Raw genomic sequence first — 20494 nt, forward strand, 5'->3', positions numbered from 1 at the left:
GGGATTTAATCCTACAATCTCTTGGCTACTTGGGCCAATAAAAGGGAAGATGGCCATTGGGTCATCAAAGATTTTTTGACCTTATAATGCAAATAAAAATATAAGTTGACTCTTTTACTTTGACTCCAACCCGTGACAACAATTTACCTGAAGATGACAAGTCTTAATTGAGAAATAACAAGTTTAAATTTGATATTAACAAAGCAACTTTTCCTTGACATAACAAGTAGCAGCATGTACATTAATTAAAAATAACCATAATTTATTTAAAAATGACATGTTTTTAGTGAAAAATGACAAGTCTAAACTTGATATTAACAAAGCAACTTTTCCTGATACATCACAAGAAATAGCATGTACGTTAATTAAAAATGACTATAATTTATTTGAAAATGACACGTCTTTACTGGAAAATGACATGTATTTACTGGAAAATGACAACAATTTATTTGGGATTCCTGATACATAACAAGAAATAGCATATACATAACAAGAAATAATGTTGTCATTTTCCCAAATAAATATTGTCATTTTCCAGTAAAGACGTGTCATCTTCAAATAAATTATGATCATTTTTAATTAATGTACATGCTATTTTTGTGTTGTATCAAGAAAAGTTGCTTAGTTAATATCAAGTCTAGCCTTGTCATTTTTCAATAAATACGTGTCATTTTTCAATAAATTATGGTCATTTTTAATTAATGTATATGCTACTATTTGTTATGTATAAGGAAAAGTTGTTTTATTAATATCAAATTTAGATTTGTTATTTCTCAATTAAGACTTGTCATCCTCAGATAAATTGTTGTCATATGCTGGAGTCACAATAAAAGAGTCAACTTATATTTTTATTTACATTATAAGATTAAGAAATCTTTGATGGCCCAATGACTATCTTTTTTTTTGTTGGTTCAAGTGGCCAAGGGGTTGTGGGATTAAATCCCACCCCACCACTTTGAACCAATATTATCCCATTCAAAAAAAAAATAGTGTCACAAAAAAACTTCACTTGCAGTCGCCACACCGGTGGCCAGAGGCGGCCGCCGACCGTTGGTAGCCAGTCGTCGACTGTGGCTGTCGGCCACCGGTCACGGTGAGAGGTTGAAGTTTTTTTTTAAAAAAAAAAGATAAAGGGCATTTTTGTCATTTCACTAAATTTCAAAATTCTAATTTGGGAAGGACTTCCCTATCTGTAATTACATTTCCTTAGCTTCCCAAATTGGTATTTCACATTTTCAAGCTTCTTTATGTGTCATTTTCCCTTTTTTTTTCACTATTTTAAAAATTTTATGTTTATTTTTCACTTAGACAAAGTTTATGATGTTTGATGTTTCTGATAAAATAACTCTTAATTTACTATGAAGTTTGAGACAGAGAGATCTAAAGGTATCTTTGCTCGCTCATATTCATAAAAGTTATACGAAAAAGACTTAAACAAATTAGTATTCTTGCGATATCACAAAGGAAGCCATGAGGAAAAGAGGACAGCGCTATGAGACTGATAAAAAGCTGCCGGTGCCAAAGTGATTACTGATTGTTATTAGGAGATAGGAAAGCTTGTGACCATGCATAATGACAGAATGCTTCATTAAGTTTTTCAAAAACAATGTTCTTTCCTTTATAATTGCTGGTCCAAGCTGCTTAACCAGAATTAAATTGGCTTGCTCTAAATAGAAGCCAAGGTTAGAGCTTATTTTCTTTCTGTTGTTGAAGCAACCTGATCGAAGTCACCGATGACTAACTAATGGTCACTAATTTTTGCTGTTTTAACTATTTATTTGCACATATATGCAAATCTAGGCAAGTTGGATCGCATGGATGGCTCCACATCGCTATTTTTTGCTTTGAAGAAATTATTAAATTTAATTATTATAATTTTGACTTGATTATTACTCAATCTTTAAAATTCAATTAAGTAGAATTCAAGCATCCAATTTTTAATTTATTAATTAATTCTTACATCTTATAACTTGATAACAATTCCATTTTTGAAAGGTTGAACCATTTTTTAGAAGTTTAAAAATCAACTAATTAAATAGATGAAATATAAAAATTGAGTTTTGCGTGAAGTTATAAAAATTAAATTCTTATTTTAAAAAATAAATTACTTATGAATAATAACTTTTTTATATATAATGTCATTCACACCACCAATATTTTTTTTTTTTGACCAGCACACACCACCAATATTAATAAGTGCATAGGTGGGCAAAAATATATAACAATAATAATAATATGATGAGTGTAGTGACATTTTGAGTCAGCTGAAAAAAGCAAAAAGGTGCGGTGACATTTTGAGGATGCCGTGCGCCCCATCGAACAAAATTGTAGAAAGTAGAAGTTGTAGAACACAAGTTCGCGTCAAAGCTCTGCTTCCCCTCCGACTCGACTCTTCTAATCTGGATCTAGGCATCCGAAGTACCGTTAACAGGACACTCATTCATTTCACGGAAACGTCGGCACAGGAGCCAGAACGTCTTACCCTGCAAAATAAAAAATGTCATATTGATTTCCAATCCCCCAGCTCCGACCAAAGGAAGATCGAATTTTTGAACGGTGGCACTCATCACTTCTGGTTCTCATTGACATAGATCAGTCAATGCGAACATTTTCTACGGTCCAATCTCTCTCGCTGTACATTTTATCTCTGAAAGATGTCCGCATCCCTAGCCTTGGGGGGTCCTTCACGCTGTGGCCGTGTTCTGGGTCCATCACTGGACAAGATAATCAAGAATGCGGCCTGGCGTAAGCACTCCCACCTCGTCTCCGCCTGCAAATCATCCCTAGACAAGCTTGAAACCCTATCTGATTCCGACTTTGCTCCGTCCGATGCCCAATCTCCTCTTTCAGGTCTCTCCTCCTCGGACGCAGAATATGTGCTTCAACCTCTCTTTCTTGCGCTGGACTCGGCGTACGCGAAGGTTGTTGAACCTGCTCTTGAGTGTACCTTTAAATTGATCGCTCTTGGCCTTGTCCATGGTGAGATTGACCGCCCTGATAGCTGTACTTCTGCGACTGATTCGCAGTCCAAAGTTGTCTTCAGGATTATTGATGCCGTTTGCAAGTCAGGTGGGCTCGGGGAGGAGGCGATAGAGTTGGGCGTGCTCAGAGTTTTGCTTTCAGTTGTACGATCCCCCTGCATTTTGATCCGGGCGGATTGTCTCATTCATATTGTGAGAACTTGTTATAATGTGTACCTTGGTGGGGTAAACGGTACCAATCAGATCTGTGCAAAATCGGTTCTTGCCCAGATTATGATCATTGTCTTCACAAGGGTCGAGGAAGACTCTATGGATGTCCGCGTCAAAAGAGCTTCTGTCAGTCAACTTTTGGAATTCACGGACAAGAATTTGAACGAGGGGAATTCCATACTTTTTTGCCAAAATTTCATTAACGAGGTAATGGAGGCGAGTGAGGGTGCTCCTATTCCTAATAGTAAGGCACCATCCCTGTCATCGCGACTGGAATTGCAAAATAGCTCTGAATCAGTGCCGCAAGCAGCAGATAAAACTGGTCTTTCGAGTAATGGGGAGTTTGATAATGAAGCTGGAGCTAGTGTCAGTAAGATTAGGGAGGACGGTATTCTTCTTTTCAAAAATCTGTGCAAATTGACAATGAAATTTTCATCTAAACAGCACTCTGACGATCGCATCCTCTTGAGAGGTAAAATTTTGTCCTTGGAGCTCCTTAAGGTTGTGATGGATAACGCGGGCTCAATTTGGCGCGTGAATGAGAGGCAAGTAGTATTGAACTTGTAACTCACATACGTTTATGTTTTAACAAGCTTGTGAATGCCCAAGGGTGTTTGGATGAAACCAAACTATAATTTTAAAAGTGATTCTATACGAAATAAGTATACGAGAAGAGTTTAGTTTGGGGGTGTTTGGGTGGAAACCAAGTCATAATTTTGTTTTAAAAGTAATTTTATGATATATAAAGTAAATATGTGAGAGGCGACTTATGTGAAAGCACTCTCAAAAAGTGCTTTTAGGGTTTACCAAACACTCTCCTCAACTTGCATGAAAGTATTTTTTAAAAGTACTTTTTCCAACCAAACACCCCCAAGATTATAGTCCCATTTACTGTACTTGACCTTCTCCAGGGGGTGTCCTAGCTGAGGCTATGGAATTCAATCTGTAATATAGACTGATTCCTGTTAATAAGCAGGTGGCTGTATGTTTCAAATCTATAATGCATAGCTGTGCTTGCATAAAGTTACCACATGACTGTGCAGGATAGTTAGTGTTCTTTTATTGGTAAAGAGTTTGTTATAACTCTAGTCTTTAGTAGCATGTATGTTGGTGATTGAAATTAAAAAAAGAATATTCAAATGGGTCTTGTTTTACCATCAAGTCTGTAATATTTAGTTGCCTGTTAAGTGCAATTTTCCGAAGAATATTGAATTGCCTATGTTGCTTTTCGTTTTGATTTTAATTTTATGTACCTTCTTTTGTAAATAGTACGGCATAAAACTCATATTTACTTTAACATGACATAGGTTCCTTGATGCCATCAAGCAATATCTTTGCTTGTCATTGTTAAAGAACAGTGCCCTGTCGGTCATGGCCATATTTCAGCTTCAGTGTTCTATTTTCATGAACTTGCTATCAAAGTTCAGATCAGGGTTGAAAAAAGAAATTGGCATGTTTTTTCCCATGCTTATCCTCCGGGTTCTTGAGAATGTTCTTCAGCCAAGTTTTCTGCAGAAAATGACTGTCCTGAACATTTTGGACAAATTAGCTCAAGATCCTCAAATTATCATTGACATCTTTGTCAACTATGATTGTGATGTGGATGCTTCGAATATATTTGAAAGGTATCATGTTTTTCGTTGTATGTACTTTCTTGATTATGCCTTGACAAACACCTTTAAAGAAGAATGGACATGGATAAATTCTTTGCTGTTTCTAGTTGCATTAAGCTTGGTTGCCAGAAAAGTAAGCTTGTTAATGCGGAATCATTGAATTTTGGTACTTACTTATAAGAATGGGCGCCTTCAAGTGTGATGAACGCTAATTGACTAGCTGCAAGGAATGTAATGTTGAATTTAGAATTCGAAGAACATTTTTTGAAGCAGTCTTTTTCTCTTCCACATCAAGGTCAAATGGCAATATGATTGTAATATAAACCTTTAGATAGAATTAATAGATCAACTTATCAATTCCCAAGCATAGACAACAAAGTACTGTCATCAAAGCAAAACCATGTGTACTTAGTAGTCATTATCTGGCAGCTAATTATTTTTGGAAAGATTATATTGCTAATAATAATAGATTATGCAAAAATTGTGAATAATTCTGCTAGCATACATGTGGGAAAATAAAATGAAAATTGCAGGAAATCAAACCAAACAATATCACTCAACCAGGCAGGCTAGCATACAAAAATTAAATCATTAGAAGTTGAAGTGTGTTAAGAATTCATATTGAAGCGTGTTATGAATTCATATTTAACAAAGAAAGTTACCATATAAATTGCTATGTAATAACCATTTTAGCGTAGGGACAGGACATGAAAAAGAATTCCAGATGAGTCACTTTGTGATTTGAATTACATAGATATCATTCAAATGTCTGTTGCAGGATTCCGTTTTGGAAAAAAAATAACGAGAAAAATTCTTATTTGGAGAGAGAGAGATAATGAACTGATGGTGGATAAGATATTCTCAAACCAAAAGACACAACTCAACGTTAAACCGGGGGGGACCTTGTTCAACTTAGAAACGTTATAAGCTGTTGAATTCCTTTGCATATCACTATCAGATACAAATACTCCCTTTAAGGGCAGCAAATCGTCCACTTATTATTGACAAATTGGGCTGGTACTTACTTATGAATTAAACATCCAAGAAGTGCAATAATTTCAACCTGGTTTCTCTGTTTGGTAACATCCAACAGAAATTTGGTACAAGTTGAGAGAAAATACTCAAGGATTGGGACACAATTAAGAAAGGTGTAAACGCTGGAAACTGCAAATTTATTTCCTCATAATCAGATTGAGAATGTTTGTCTCCACATGTATGAAGCTTTAACAGGAGGCAGCAGTTTTCCCATGAGCCATTTGTAAAACAAGGTTTGAATTTTATAAAATAGTGAGAGGAAGAAGAAAAGCAAACTCTTTGAAGGAAAATTATTTGGTGTGTTCTTAGCTACATGACACTGTATTTATAGGAAAACACTAAAGACTCCGCAAATGGTAGTCTAATTGTGGAGATGCACAGCTATCTCTATAGTTGCTATCCAGTTAGCATTGTAGTCATAACCTAGCCAACTGCACCTGGCATTCACAATGTACATTAACTCTAACACTCTTCCTGAATTTAACACGTATAAATCAGATGCCCCAAACTTGTTACTGATGTAAAAAACACAGGCCTCTAATTGAGATTCTTACTAAGTCAATTAGAGGCCTATGTGAAATTCTTACTAAGTCAATTAGAGGCCTATGTGTTTCTTACAGCAGTGATGGTTTAAAAAAAACCAACAGTGATAGTATTGAGAGTCCCTCAGAGCATCTTTTCTTTGAAGTGACAATAAATTTCAATGTGCTCAGCCATCTTGTGAAAAACCAGTTTGGAGGCTATATTAGAACAACTTGATTGTCAGAGATCAATGTCATTTTGTTCAAATTTCAAAGTTTAGTTCTTGAAGCGATTGGTTTACCCATACTGGTCCATATATTGCCTGAGACATTGCATGTATTCAGCTTCAACACTAAATCTAATCAAAAGTTGTATTTTGCGCTTTTAAAAGATGTAAGGCTTCCTCCAAGGAAGATACATCTTGAAGCCATGTTTGTTCTTGTTCCTCCATATCCTTGGGACTGGCTCCAACTGATCTACTCCAATCTCGTTGCCATGAAGAACAATATTACTATATTGGATCAGCTCCTAGTGTTGCTACTTGATCACTTGAATGCTATAATATGTGCTGCAGAATTCGGACCCTCATTCTATCTTGTTGCCAAATCGACCTTTGTATTATCTTCTTGGATGTTCCTTATTGATTCTTGTTGGTTCTAAGATGAGGTTTGACAAAATTTTAGATGTGAAATCAACAACTCTAGATTCATAGAGCAACACTTGAAAAAAGATAAGGGGTATTTTGGTCATCAAAATTGGCTTCCCAGGTAAATCTGGATTTTCCTTTTGGGGGTGTTGGGAGGCCAAATTCCATCATTTTGATGGAGAGGTTCGCTCAAATTCATGGGATTATCTATCAAGAGACATTCACATTGATTACGAAATTTAACACAACTAAGATTCTACTTTCACTAGTAGTTAGCCTTGATTGGCTTCTATAGCAACGGGATGTTTAGAATGCATTCTTAAATGGTGAATTTGAAGATGACACCTAGGAAGTGGTTGTTCTTTGCAAAAGTAAGAACATGGAGTGTAGAAGTTTATATAGATGCGGACTGGGAGAAGTTTATATCTATGTGGTGTATAGAAGATCCACTTCTAAATATTCCACACGCGTGTAGGACAACTTGGTCACGTGGAGAAGAAAGAAGCAAGCGATTATGGCAAGAGGTATTGTTGAGGCCGAGCTTAGGGCACTAGCCTTTGGAATTTGTGAGGGAATGTGGATACTTAGGTTAGAGCAAGAAATGAACATTCACACACTCTCACTTGTGAAAATTTGGTGTGGCAGCGTGGCCATGATAGGAGAAAGCATGAAGATTCTAACAAGCGGTTTATAAATGACAAAATGGAGGGTAGAATAGTTGATTTGAGCTGCATCCATTCATATGCTCAAGTAGCTGATCTGTTGACCAAGATTATCTTTAGAGTAAGGTTTGAGGAACTCAATGGCAAGATGGGAATGATCAATATTCACTTCCAATTTGAGGAGTGCTGACAAACGTGGAAGCCCAGTAATAAGCGCATTAGCTACTGAATCACCTTTCCCTATCATTATCCTTTATTATTTGCTGATTTTATTCCTTTTTTGTTTTTCACAAAATTAGTTTATATTTCATTTTATCATTATGTTATTAATTTGAATAAAATCGGAGTTTACTAGATAGAAAATATTGGGTGAGTAGCATCAGTCTTTGACCGAAGCCAATACATACCCAAAACTTGGACCTCTGGCATGGAATTCTCCACCACTACGTTTATGTGCCCACCCTACCACTTCCTGTAACTTGTTCTGTGACATGAATGTGTTATGTAGATGTATAAAATGATTTTCATCCTATCATCAAACACATTGTTGCGTTATTCCAGATGTAATATATTGACACAACATATGATATTATGAGGTTTATCCAGCAAATAGCCTGTACAATAGTACCTACTTCTGTTTATGCCATCAAGTTTTATTTTGTATGGTGCACCAAATCAGGCCTAAGTACAGTAAATTTGTTTTCTTTACTTATATTCCTTGGATTTCTGCATCTTGCTTTAGTATTTAAACTCTTATAATTCCATCAGATGCTTGCAGGATTGTCAATGGCCTTCTTAAAACTGCATTAGGGCCACCTGCTGGGTCAACTACAGCTTTGTCTCCAGCACAGGATATTACTTTCCGACATGAGTCTGTGAAGTGTTTGGTCAGCATCATCAAGTCAATGGGAACATGGATGGACCAGCAAATAAGGATTGGCGATTCATATTTGCCCAAAAGCACTGAAAGCTGTAGCACAGGAGAGAATCATCTGAGTTCAAATGGCGAAGAAGGAAATGCTTCTGACCATGAGTTTCATCCTGACGTGAATTCTGAATTTTCAGATGCTGCTACTCTAGAGCAGCGTCGGGCATATAAAATTGAACTTCAGGTTGATATTATATCACATAGAGGAAGACAAGTTTTATATGGTTGCCAATATGAAATATCATCTCATACTGCATTGAGTCTCTACCTATGAAGCATGGGTACTTCTAGACCCAACGGTTACCCTTATTGGATATGTATGCAAATTGGGGTACTTTTGGGCAGAGAGCAAGAGAGCACCATGTATTTTTCTTTTTTAATTTGAATTTTAGTTTGCCTGCATATTGAATAAATTGTTATTATGCTTGAAAGCTTTAAGTCTCGTAGATCTGAAATTAAATCCTATTTGCAGCAAGGTTACATGAACTCTGACATCATGCCAAACAAGGCTATCTGGCTTTTCATGTTGTACCGATTGAATGTTTTTTTTTTTTTTTTGGGGCAGTAATAGCTATTGCTATTTGTTTATTATTAAAAAAAAAAAATTACTATACCGTATACCTGTATTGATTATATACTATTAACTTGTGCATCATGAGTATCTACTATTTGGTTTTATATACCTACAGACACCTGCACTGTATGTGTTATAGTTTGTCCGCCCTTATGAAGTGCATGGTCTCATCTTTCTGACCTTTTATTTTGCATCGTTGTTGATGATCTTCCTGGGTTAAATGCAGAAGGGTATATCACTTTTTAATAGAAAACCGTGCAAGGGTATTGATTTTTTGACAAGCAACAAAAAAGTTGGCAGTTCTCCACAAGAAGTGGCTCTTTTCCTTAAGAACACTACTTCCCTTGATCAAACCAAGATTGGTGACTATTTGGGGGAAAGAGAGGAATTTTCTCTCAAAGTTATGCATGCTTATGTTGACTCCTTTAATTTCAAAGGGATGGATTTTGGTGAAGCCATAAGGTTTTTTCTTCGGGGCTTCAGGCTGCCTGGTGAGGCGCAGAAGATTGATCGCATCATGGAGAAGTTTGCTGAGCGCTACTGCAAATGCAATCCAAGTTCTTTTAGTAGTGCAGATACTGCCTATGTTTTGGCTTACTCCGTGATAATGCTTAATACAGATGCTCATAATAGTATGGTGAAAGATAAGGTTTGAATGCTTAATCTTTTCTAATGTTTCTGGCCTATAGTTAGAACATCAGCTCTTTTTATGTAGAATTTTAAATTGGTAGGTCCATTCTAATCATGACTCCATTCCTTTTAGAACTGATTGAACCTTGAATATTTCATACTATTTTAAACTTGCATGATTGGATTGAGTTGAAGGCACTTGATATGTTATGGTTCTATACCTTGTAAATGAGGTTGTAGGTTTGGACCCTGTAGGTGAAAAAAAGTCATGCTGGGAGAGTTCCTCCCATATGGGTCTAACAATGCTTGAATTTTACTCAATAGTCAATGGTATTGGACACCATATGATCATACCAATATATAATTATTTTGTTCATGGGAACATTTTGTAAGGCCAACGTGATTTTTACTTGAAAATGGTCATTTGATATCTCTGTTTTTTTTCCTTTTGTGGGCGGCTATAATGCTAAATTAGTACACGTATGCTCAAGAAACTCATTGTGCATTTGTAAATGACAATGTTTTATAATAATTATTTACAATATATAGCTTAGCGAATTCAGGATATCTTATTTTCTGACATGGGATTTTGGGTTACATTGTGCGTTGGTGACCTTCCAGATGACAAAGGCTGATTTTATTCGAAACAACCGTGGAATAGATGATGGAAAGGATCTGCCAGAAGAATACCTTGGGACCCTATATGATCAAATTGTTAGAAGCGAAATCAAGATGAATGCTGATTCTTCTGCACCTCAGAGCAAACAGGCAAATAGCTTTAATAGATTGCTGGGTTTGGATGGTTTACTCAATCTTATGAACTGGCAACAGAAGGAGGATAAAGTGGTGGGTGCAAATGGCCTTCTCATTCGTCACATTCAGGAGCAGTTTAAGTCAAAGTCAGGAAAATCAGAGTAAGATAAAATAGACCAATTTTCGGATTTTTTGTGTGGAAATGTGCTCTTTTACAAAGATAATCATACTAGTTCTTTCTTTTTAAGTTTTTATGCTGTTCTTTCATATATGTGGATTTTCTGTTTGATTACGCTAGCTTGATTGCTTTCACTGATATCTGTTACATTCAAACAAATATTTAGTTTATTAAGGCTCTGCATTTTTTATGTGCTACTCATTTGGGGGGATTCCGACTTTACCTGTTGTTGCAGATCTGTTTATCATGCCGTCGCAGATGTGGCAATATTGAGGTTTATGGTGGAAGTCTGCTGGGGTCCTATGCTGGCTGCTTTCAGTGTAACTCTTGACCAGAGTGATGACAGGATAGCCACTTCTGAATGCTTGCAGGGATTTAGACATGCTGTGCATGTTACAGCTGTGATGGGTATGCAGACTCAGAGGGATGCTTTTGTTACATCTGTTGCTAAATTTACATTTCTGCACTGTGCTGCAGATATGAAGCAGAAAAATGTTGATGCTGTCAAGGTAAACATATTGTAGTTTTATTACTGTTGACCGTTAGGTTTGACAATAAGCAGTTCTCTGAAGTGAGAGATAATTTAAGAATGAATAAGATCATTTCTTGTGCAACATAGCAAAAATAATGGCTTATCGTTTACCACCATTATCAATTCTCTAGCCTTGTGCTCACACCATAGACTGGTAGTAGTTGGCTTGTTTTTATTTGACTAGTCTGCTATGTGGAAAGAAAAATATGACTTATACATTTCTTTTTATTTATTTAGTTGGTGACCCATTTAATTTGTTGTAAATGTCTTTTTGTGATGGGAGTGCTGTAATTGCTGCATCTTTTTTCTGTAGGCTATAATTTCAATTGCCATTGAAGATGGGGATTATCTGCATGAAGCATGGGAACACATATTGACATGCCTCTCCCGTATTGAGCATTTGCAACTCTTAGGTGAGGGTGCGCCACCTGATGCATCCTTCTTTACTTCATCTAGTGTTGAATCAGAGGAAAAAGTGCCAAAGACTTCAGGTTTTCCTTCTTTGAAGAAGAAAGGAACCCTTCAGAATCCAGCTGTGGTGGCTGTTGTTCGTGGCGGTTCATATGACAGCACAAGTGTTGGGATCAACGCTTCTGGACTTGTGACACCAGAACAGATTAATAACTTCATTTCAAACTTAAATCTGCTGGACCAGATTGGGAGCCTTGAACTAAATCATGTGTTTGCTCATAGTCAAAGGTTGAACAGTGAGGCAATAGTAGCTTTTGTGAAAGCACTTTGTAAGGTATCCATTTCAGAGTTGCAGTCTCCCACAGACCCCCGTGTATTCAGCCTCACTAAAATAGTAGAAATTGCGTAAGTTTTCTTTTCTTTCTGCTAAGTAGATTTGCTTTTTGTCAAAATTAGTTCTTTAGTGATATTGTCCTGGCTGACGTGCAAAATTATTAAGTGAATATACAGTAAGGACAGTTTTTATCTTAAATTGGCACCGTAATATCTTTTTGAATATAAATGTTACATGGTAATTCCCCCATTAGATGCTTCGAATCCTGACCACAATTACTGCTCGTTTCCCCACTAGGCACTCATCTTACTCAAAAGAGTGCGATAAGGGTCTTGACTTTGCAAATGATATATTATTTTTTAATCGTGTTTAAATTATTTTTCTAAAGCTCCAACATGCCTTCAAGGACTTTTTTCTTTGGGAAAATGGTAATAAGGTCCCACCTAAGGGAATTAAATACAAAAAAGTCCCTTGAAATCATCAAATTATTCTGAAGTCCCAAGAGACCTCATTGCAAGAAAATTCATTTGTTTAATTAGCAAATTTCCCTCTCTTTTTTTTTTTTTTTTTTTTAAGTTTGCATTGACAACTAAAAGAGTAATTGTTAACAACTTAAGGTGTAAGGATTAACAACCATCACGGCATGTATTAACAACACATTTTCTCAACACATCACAAAATGTAATGCATGAGTTGTCAATACCTGCCGCGATAGTTGTTAATCCTTACACTTTAAGTTGTTAACAACTGTTCTTTCAGTTGTTAATACAAACTTTAAAAAAGAAAAAAATAAGGGCAATATGGTAATTAAACAAATAAATTTTTTTACAATGAGGTCCTTTGGGACTTCAGAATAATTTGATTTCAAAGGACTTTTTTGCATTCAATTTCCTTGGGCGGGATCTTATTGCAATTTTCCCTTTTTCTTTTAGTATTGAAAACCCCCTCGGTCAGCTTAGACCAAACTGGTTGGCATGGCTGTCCTGACCCGTCCCAAGTTTTCTTATACTGAGGCCATTTGGCTTGACATCATTGTATCGGCTAGGTCCTGGAAAGAACACCCGTACACCTGATGGAGACCCATCTCTCGTCTCAAGTTTCTCTCCAAGGTCATAGTGCACAAATGAGACATGGCCAAAAACTTATGAAGGTAGTGTGTGCATGGTATGATTTGTGGGAAAGGTCTAAAGGTGCTTTTTCTAATATGAACGGAAATTTAACCCTCTTGAAGAGATTCTACAGATTAGGTTAGTGGCTGTCAACATTGCTCCTTTCCCCAGAGTTTTAGGGCAATAAAGGCATAAAGATGGGACCTGGCTATCTCTAAAATGTGTTTGTTCTTCCTTTCTGCCAGCCCGGGCAGGGCACAATGGTCGGGTTAAAAAAAAAGTCTCTAGCACTGCATTTTGGAACTGAGTTTAATTATATTTATGGAAATGTTGAGAGGTTGCTGCAACTTCAAATTTTCGTTTTTAAAAGGAAAAACCATGTGATTCGAGTGTATTCATCAATAAATATAACAAATGACTTTTGAGCTGTTTATATATAAATGGATGTTGGTATGAGTGAGCAGGGTAAGAAGATATCACATGTTTAAGGTTTTTGAAAGATTTTATAATGAAGGAAAGTGTTACTTTTATTGATGACGCATACATTGTTTTTTTTTTTTTTTTTTCCACGTAATGGTTTGAGTGGCCTAACTTGTAGTGTCACAGTAGACCATCCTCCTCAATTTTGAAGCCTTACTCCTACGCTGGCCTGGCTATTTTTCTCAAATTTTGGTGAAAACCAGAGTGAGCCCCTTGCATTTGTACAAAACCTGAAATAAGCTGCTCTATTCTTGGCCTTGTGAACGTTGCAATTTCTTATACTTGTTATGTAGTATATTGATATATTGATTGATTGAAAACTGAAAAAAAAAAATGATCAGATTCATATCTGTTCTTGTAAAATTATATTTAGCCACTGAAAAAAATTAGTTTTTTTTCCATATCAATTCCTATAAAAATACTTTTCTTATTAGTATAAGTAGACCAAGACAGGCGTTGTGCACCCATAGGTATTGCAGTGTCTTTTTCCTCAGCCAATAAGCTCTGCTAGCCATGCCTTTAGCATATGTTAGTAGTCATGACTATGTTACAGAATTATTATTCTGTATGAGAGAGAGAGAGGGAGAATGAGAGAATTGGGAGAGACACAGAGAGAGAGAGAAAGGGAAAACTTATTTCATTCACTTAAGCCATTCACAGTTCCCCTTACAACTTACCCAGTCCTCTTATTTACACGCCTAATGACTTGTTAACTAACACTAACTAACTCCCTCGCTTTTGTTATTTTACATATCAGACTGTAACATGGTTTCATTTGCAGGCATTATAATATGAACCGTATCAGATTAGTGTGGTCTCGCATATGGAATGTTCTATCAGATTTCTTTGTGTCCGTTGGATTATCTGAAAACCTATCAGTTGCAATCTTTGTGATGGACTCCTTGCGGCAACTTGCGATGAAGTTTTTGGAACGTGAAGAGCTAGCTAATTACAATTTCCAGAACGAATTTCTGAGACCATTCGTGATTGTTATGAGGAAAAGCAGTTCTGCAGAAATTAGAGAATTAATAGTTCGCTGCATCTCACAAATGGTCCTTAGCAGGGTCAGTAATGTGAAATCTGGCTGGAAAAGTGTTTTTATGGTATGTCAAATTTGGCTGGCTTTGTTTTCATTATTTCCTTGCGATGTTTATGGTTTCAAAGGTTCAACGTAATGGGAAACCCATGGCTGTTATTTACCAAGGTTAAGACATGCTATTGTTTAATATTCTCTTTATATTCTTAACTTCTAAGAGATTTACATGTGATTTTATGTAAAATTTTGCCATGTATGAATTATAAATGCTGATAATTTTCTTATGTGCTCTGTTGATTATGATTGAGTGGTTTTGACGATGATTGATTAGGATTTGATTCTAAATAATCATGATTGTGATTGGCTGTAAATAATTAGGGAGATTATTCTGGTAACTATTTGTCATTCATACGTTGTCTTACCCTCTCACTATAAATATGGGACTCGTAAAATTCAATACTCACTGACTACATTTCCCACATTCTCTTTTGTTCTCTTTCTCATATTTCTTCGCCCATGTTTCTCTCATATTCTATTTGCTTGGTTCATTAAAATTTGAACGTCTTAAATTTATTTTTCTTGGGAAAATAATAAAAGGAAGAAAAGGATGTCAAAGAAGCATATGGCATCAAACCTTGATGGTCTTTCGGACGTTATTTTATTAGTGTGATGACACTCAAGAAAAACCTGAATTTCAAAGCAAGAAGGACTAATATATCTCATTGTTTGTATATGAGAGGCCCCAAAAAAAAAAAAAAAACATTGCTTTCTGATGCAGCAATTTTGGTTCAGGTTTTCACTGTTGCTGCTGAAGATGAGAGGAAGAATATTGTTTTGTTAGCATTTGAGACCATGGAAAAAATTGTGCGTGAATTTTTCCCTTATATTACAGAGACAGAAACAACGACGTTCACTGATTGTGTTAGATGCCTTCTAACATTTACAAATAGCCGATTTAACAGTGATGTAAGCCTCAATGCAATTGCTTTTCTTCGCTTCTGTGCGGTCAAACTTGCTGAGGGGGGACTTGTTTGCAATAAGAAGAGCAGTGTGGATGGCTCATCAATTGCTGTAGCTAATGGTGTTCCAGTCGTGGAATCTTCTACTGATAAAGATGATCATGTATCCTATTGGAACCCATTGCTATCAGGTAATAAGCTTCAGATATGTAGTACTGTGGTTAAGCACTATGCATTTTTGAAGGTGGAGCACATTGTAGACATACTTCATAATGGTTTCTTCATTCACATCACATTTCATATTCCTCACTGATGTGTAATTTGTACGGATAAAGTTAGTTATGTAAGGGACGGGTTAGTTAGAAGTAGCTGTTAGAAGTGCATGTTCAGCTGTGTCTCTCTCTATTCTCTCTGTTCCCCTTTGGTTTTTTCCCTTCTTCCTTCTCTTTCCCTCAGTTTCCTGTCTCTTTCTGCGACTCTTACCATATTGGTATCAAAGCAGACGAACCTTGGCCTGTATGCCCGAGACTAGATCACAAACAGCATTGAAGAAAATGGCAGAGCCGTTGAAGAAGAATTGAGGGAGTTACGTGAGTTGAAAGTCTTACCAGGAGCAATAAGGGCTCTCACAACCCCGATGGCTACTTCTAACTAACCCTTTCCTTACATAACTAAAATTATTATTTATGCTCATAAACACAACAATCAAGGGTGCTGTAATTTTTACATTTTGGTAAGCTGTATCTCAAGCTTTAATAGTTTGCTAGATCGTTTGTTTCTAAAACCTTGCCTGTCTGCTTTTGAAATTTGTTTGTTTCAGGGTTGTCAAAGTTAACATGTGATCCAAGATCAGCTATCAGAAAGAGTTCTTTGGAGGTGCTTTTTAACATACTAAAGGATCATGGTCATTTATTCTCACGCTCATTTTGGGATAGCCTTTTTTGTTCTGTTATTTTCCCTTTGTATAACTCCGTATCTGGAAAAAGAGATGTGAGTGACCAGTATTCAGCTTCTGTATCTGGGAATCCTGAAGGAAGCTTGTGGGATTCTGAGACTTCTGCAGTAGCAGCCGAGTGTTTAATAGATTTACTTGTCTCCTTTTTCGACGTGGTGAGGTCTCAACTACCAGGTGTGGTGTCAGTATTGATGGAATTTATAAGAAGTCCTGTTCAAGGTCCAGCTAGTACTGGAGTTGCCGGATTAGTGCGTCTTACAGGTGTCCTGGGTAGTAGGTTTTCAGATGAAGAATGGAAAGAGATTTTTCTAGCTTTGAAAGATGCAGCTGCATCAACTGTGCCTTCGTTCATGAAGGTCTTGAGAACCATGAATAATATAGATATTCCCTACATTTCTCAATCTTCTGCTGATGTGGATGGGTCTTCAGATCATGAAATGACAATTGAAGATTTTGATGATGACAATCTTCAAACTGCTGCTTATGTTGTGTCAAGAATGAAGAATCATATTGCCTCACAGCTACTTATTGCCCAGGTTTGTTTCCCTTCGTTTGCTTGCACAAATGTATGCATACAGGTAACACTAGTTGAAATGGATTTATGAATGCCAATTGATGTAGTACTTCTGTACTTTCTTCATTTTCTTCCCTTTTCTTTGCACTTTATTTAGCTTGTGCATAAATTTCACTGACTACTATAATCTAGGTTTTTGTGGGGACTTAGTTGACCTGCCCTTGTCAGTTTCAGCCCCCTTGATTCTCTCTTCCCTCTCATCTAATTCTCACCCACTATCATCCTTCAAAGAGCGTCATCCATGCTTATGTGTTAAGTTAGCCTGTTATATTCGGTTGCACAATTAGTTTTGCTTTCTAGAGCATGGGTCTGATAAAGTGCTTGAACTAAATGGTTTTACTTTAATGGGGTAAAAAAGCTTCCTTCTTTCAAAGTTGTCAGGAATTTTTGGCAAACAAGAAGAATAGAAGCGTAATTTAGACATGGAATATCAGCTGATTAGTTTGTGACATAAACTGGAGTCTGACACGTCTGTTAACCTGACCGGTTCAACCTGGTTATTAACATCATGATTTAACAGGCCTACTTGAACTGGGCAGCTAACCAGTTCGTCAGTTTTCTTATTGTGGAACTGCGTAGCTTGATCTTGTTTTCCAAAAAATGCCATTTATTATCTTTTGGAGCTTCGGTATAAAACGCTCTATGGAACTATGCTACCTATATTCTTTGGTTGATGTCATTTTTTGTTAGTGATTCTTATTATTTGAGCGAGAAGGTAAGAAAGAATCATCTTGCAATGTTTATTTGTCTAGCAGAACAGGACCTAAGTAACAGGTTCCCTGCCCAGATCTGAAAATCATGGGAGTAAAACAGTAAGAATGAATTACAGTTAAAAAATAATAATAATAATCTACTTCTATATCTGGGTCCTAATGGTCAGTTCATAAAAGCAGAATGTTTGGATAATAAAATCAGATTTGAAGATATCACATGATCACTTCTTAGCCTGTTGCTTAATTCTTCAAATCTTGCACGAGAGTCCTTTAGTAAGCAAGTCAGCTACTCGTTCATTTGTATAAACATGCTTCAAATCAACTGCTCTAGAGTCCATTTTCACCTTGATTAAATGTCGATCAATATCAACATTTTTTGTTTACTCATGTTGAATGGGACTGAGTTTCAATCTTAAATTCTGCGGAGTGTCTCTGCATCCGCATCCCTTCATACATGCCTAATGCCAAAACTTGCTATTATGCTTTAGCACTGCCTCCAATCAGGCAGTCACTAGGGATGATCACGCCAACATTCGTGGGTCTGTTGTGGAAAAGGACTGTCTTTGTAGTATTACTTTTGTGTTATTCTCTTGTTCTTTTTGAGGGTTTTTTTCCGGTGAATAAGGGGGTATTTATTACATAGATGCAGAGGGCACTTCTTGTGTTTAACGTCCTGTTTGTACTTTGTTTCCTTTGAAGCCGTTGACAAAAGGATGCTAATTTGCCCGTGACCTTCTCTGCATGGTCCATTAATGTCATACTTCTGAAAAAAGATTAATTTTATTGTTACTAGTCATGATTAGACTGGATTAGACCACCTTATCAAGGAAAGCCACTTCTGATGTTTGCTTTTATAAACTTGACTTGTGGGAATCCTATCAGTTTATTGCTTAAGACTAATGTCCGCATATTCTCTTGCTTGAAGTTCTTTGTGGGAACCATTTAATGATTTCAAGTTTAGCTCTTGAATAAATTATTTTTGAAATCCTTATATGATCCGGCCACAGGTTGCAACTGATCTCTACAAAATGCACCAGCAGTCTTTATCAGCGGTCAATATTAAAATCCTCCTTGAATTATATTCGTCCATCGCATCTCATGCTCATCAGCTGAATACTGATTCAGTCCTTCTGAAGAAGTTGCAGAAGGCTTGCTCTGTCTTGGAGCTCTCTGGCCCCCCCATGGTTCATTTTGAAAACGAGTCCTACTTGAATCATCTGAACTTTCTTCAAACTTTACTTGCCTATGATCCTTCTTGGCATGATGAGATGGACCTAGAACCAGAGTTTGTAGCCGTATGTGAAAATATATTGTCTATTTACCTAAATTGCACTGGCTTTGTATCCACCAACAAGTCAGATGCCGGGCTGGTACTACGCTGGAAACATCCTTTGAGCTCAGGAAAGAAGGAAGAAATAGCTGCTAGGACGCCTCTAGTCGTCTCAGCTTTGCAAGGCTTAAATGCTTTGAACAAGGATTCATTCAGGAAGTACGTTCCTCACTTATTTCATTTGTTGGTAGACCTAGTGCGGAGTGAACACGCATCTGGAGAAGTTCAACAGGCCCTAAGCAATATGTTCCGTTCATCCATAGGTCCAATGATAATGGAATGAGTTTTGGTCGGTATATCTCAGATGAAATGTCACGAGATAGCAGGCAGAATTATCTTTATACGCTGAGGCTAGAGTCGTTCCTTGGCCATATATATTTTTTTACTTTTTATTTACACAACATTGGTGCTGGAGGGTGTATGCCGTTGGTTGACCTTGGCTGTGACATTATGTAAATGAGAAAATTCATCTAAAGCGGCGTCGAAATACCATGGATACATGAGGTTTACATGGCTCCCCCCCCCCCCCCGGGGCTTTTATTTCTTTCCCTCTTCTGAAACCAGTGTGAAGTTGGTAAATGGTCCAATTTTGGGGACGAATTCTGAAACCAGCATGAAGTTGGTAAATGGTCCGATGCTGGGGACGAAGAGACTCTGAGGCACACGTAGCATGATAAGGAAGTATCTTGTAGATGTCAAGAAGTTGTAAGAAGCCAAACATGTTGGCTTCTCTCATAAGTTTGGTAAGGCTTTTGTTCCATTTTTTCGGCTCTATGAAAGGAAAAATTTTACCCGAACGAGAACATGTAGAAGACAGAGTACAGCCAGCTGGGCTGCAGATTGAGTAGTTAAGGCTTCACTAAGTGGGTGGTGCCCGGTCAACAGGGTGTGGAGACCTGCGACGTTTCTCAGGCGAATTTTGGACAAAGAAGCTGCTAATTTTGTTTGGCTGGTTAACTTCTTGTTACTGATTTGTTTTTATTTTCTTGCTGATTTGATTTTCTCCTGCTTTTCGAACTTTGTAAGGCTTTGTTGCTTTAATATAACTTCCTTGTTGGCACCCCCCGGGGGGGGGGGGGAAGGACAGAGTATAGCAAAGAGGACCTATTCGGTTCCAGGTCTGTAATCGGTCAAATGGCTCTTGTTTACCTTATAGTTGCAAAATCGTAATCCCTCGGAATAGGAGTACATGGAAAATTTGATGAATCAGTCGTTGAATTAATCCTTTTCACCCACGAGGGAGAGAAACTGGCGGGGTGGGTAGAAGTTGGAAGACAAGCCAACCTGACAGGGAACTAATCTAAACTGATCCTTTTTTAATTTGAGAGC

The 20494-nt window shown here is 37.0% G+C and overlaps 1 protein-coding gene across 3 annotated transcripts; it reads left to right on the forward strand.

Annotated features, from left to right (window-relative positions):
• Positions 1-2386: 2386 nt before the first annotated feature.
• Positions 2387-20353, forward strand: LOC114748595 (brefeldin A-inhibited guanine nucleotide-exchange protein 1). Of its 3 annotated transcripts, none has more exons than XM_028937024.1 (11): positions 2387-3736; positions 4499-4816; positions 8448-8781; positions 9398-9820; positions 10423-10715; positions 10968-11241; positions 11578-12080; positions 14380-14701; positions 15427-15784; positions 16414-17084; positions 18843-20353. In XM_028937024.1, the coding sequence occupies exons 1-11, from the start codon at positions 2655-2657 to the stop codon at positions 19446-19448; spliced, it is 5184 nt and encodes a 1727-aa protein (XP_028792857.1). In that variant the 5' UTR covers positions 2387-2654; the 3' UTR covers positions 19449-20353. The 3 variants fall into 3 exon arrangements, with proteins under 3 accessions (XP_028792857.1, XP_028792858.1, XP_028792859.1); XM_028937025.1 differs by having other exon boundaries at positions 3604-3663; XM_028937026.1 differs by lacking the exon at positions 2387-3736 and having other exon boundaries at positions 4651-4816; positions 8438-8781.
• Positions 20354-20494: the final 141 nt, after the last annotated feature.

The sequence above is a fragment of the Neltuma alba genome, unplaced genomic scaffold (assembly GCF_004799145.2).
Source record: "Neltuma alba isolate B1F8T4 unplaced genomic scaffold, ASM479914v2 tig00005752_pilon, whole genome shotgun sequence".
Classification (NCBI taxonomy): domain Eukaryota; kingdom Viridiplantae; phylum Streptophyta; class Magnoliopsida; order Fabales; family Fabaceae; genus Neltuma; species Neltuma alba.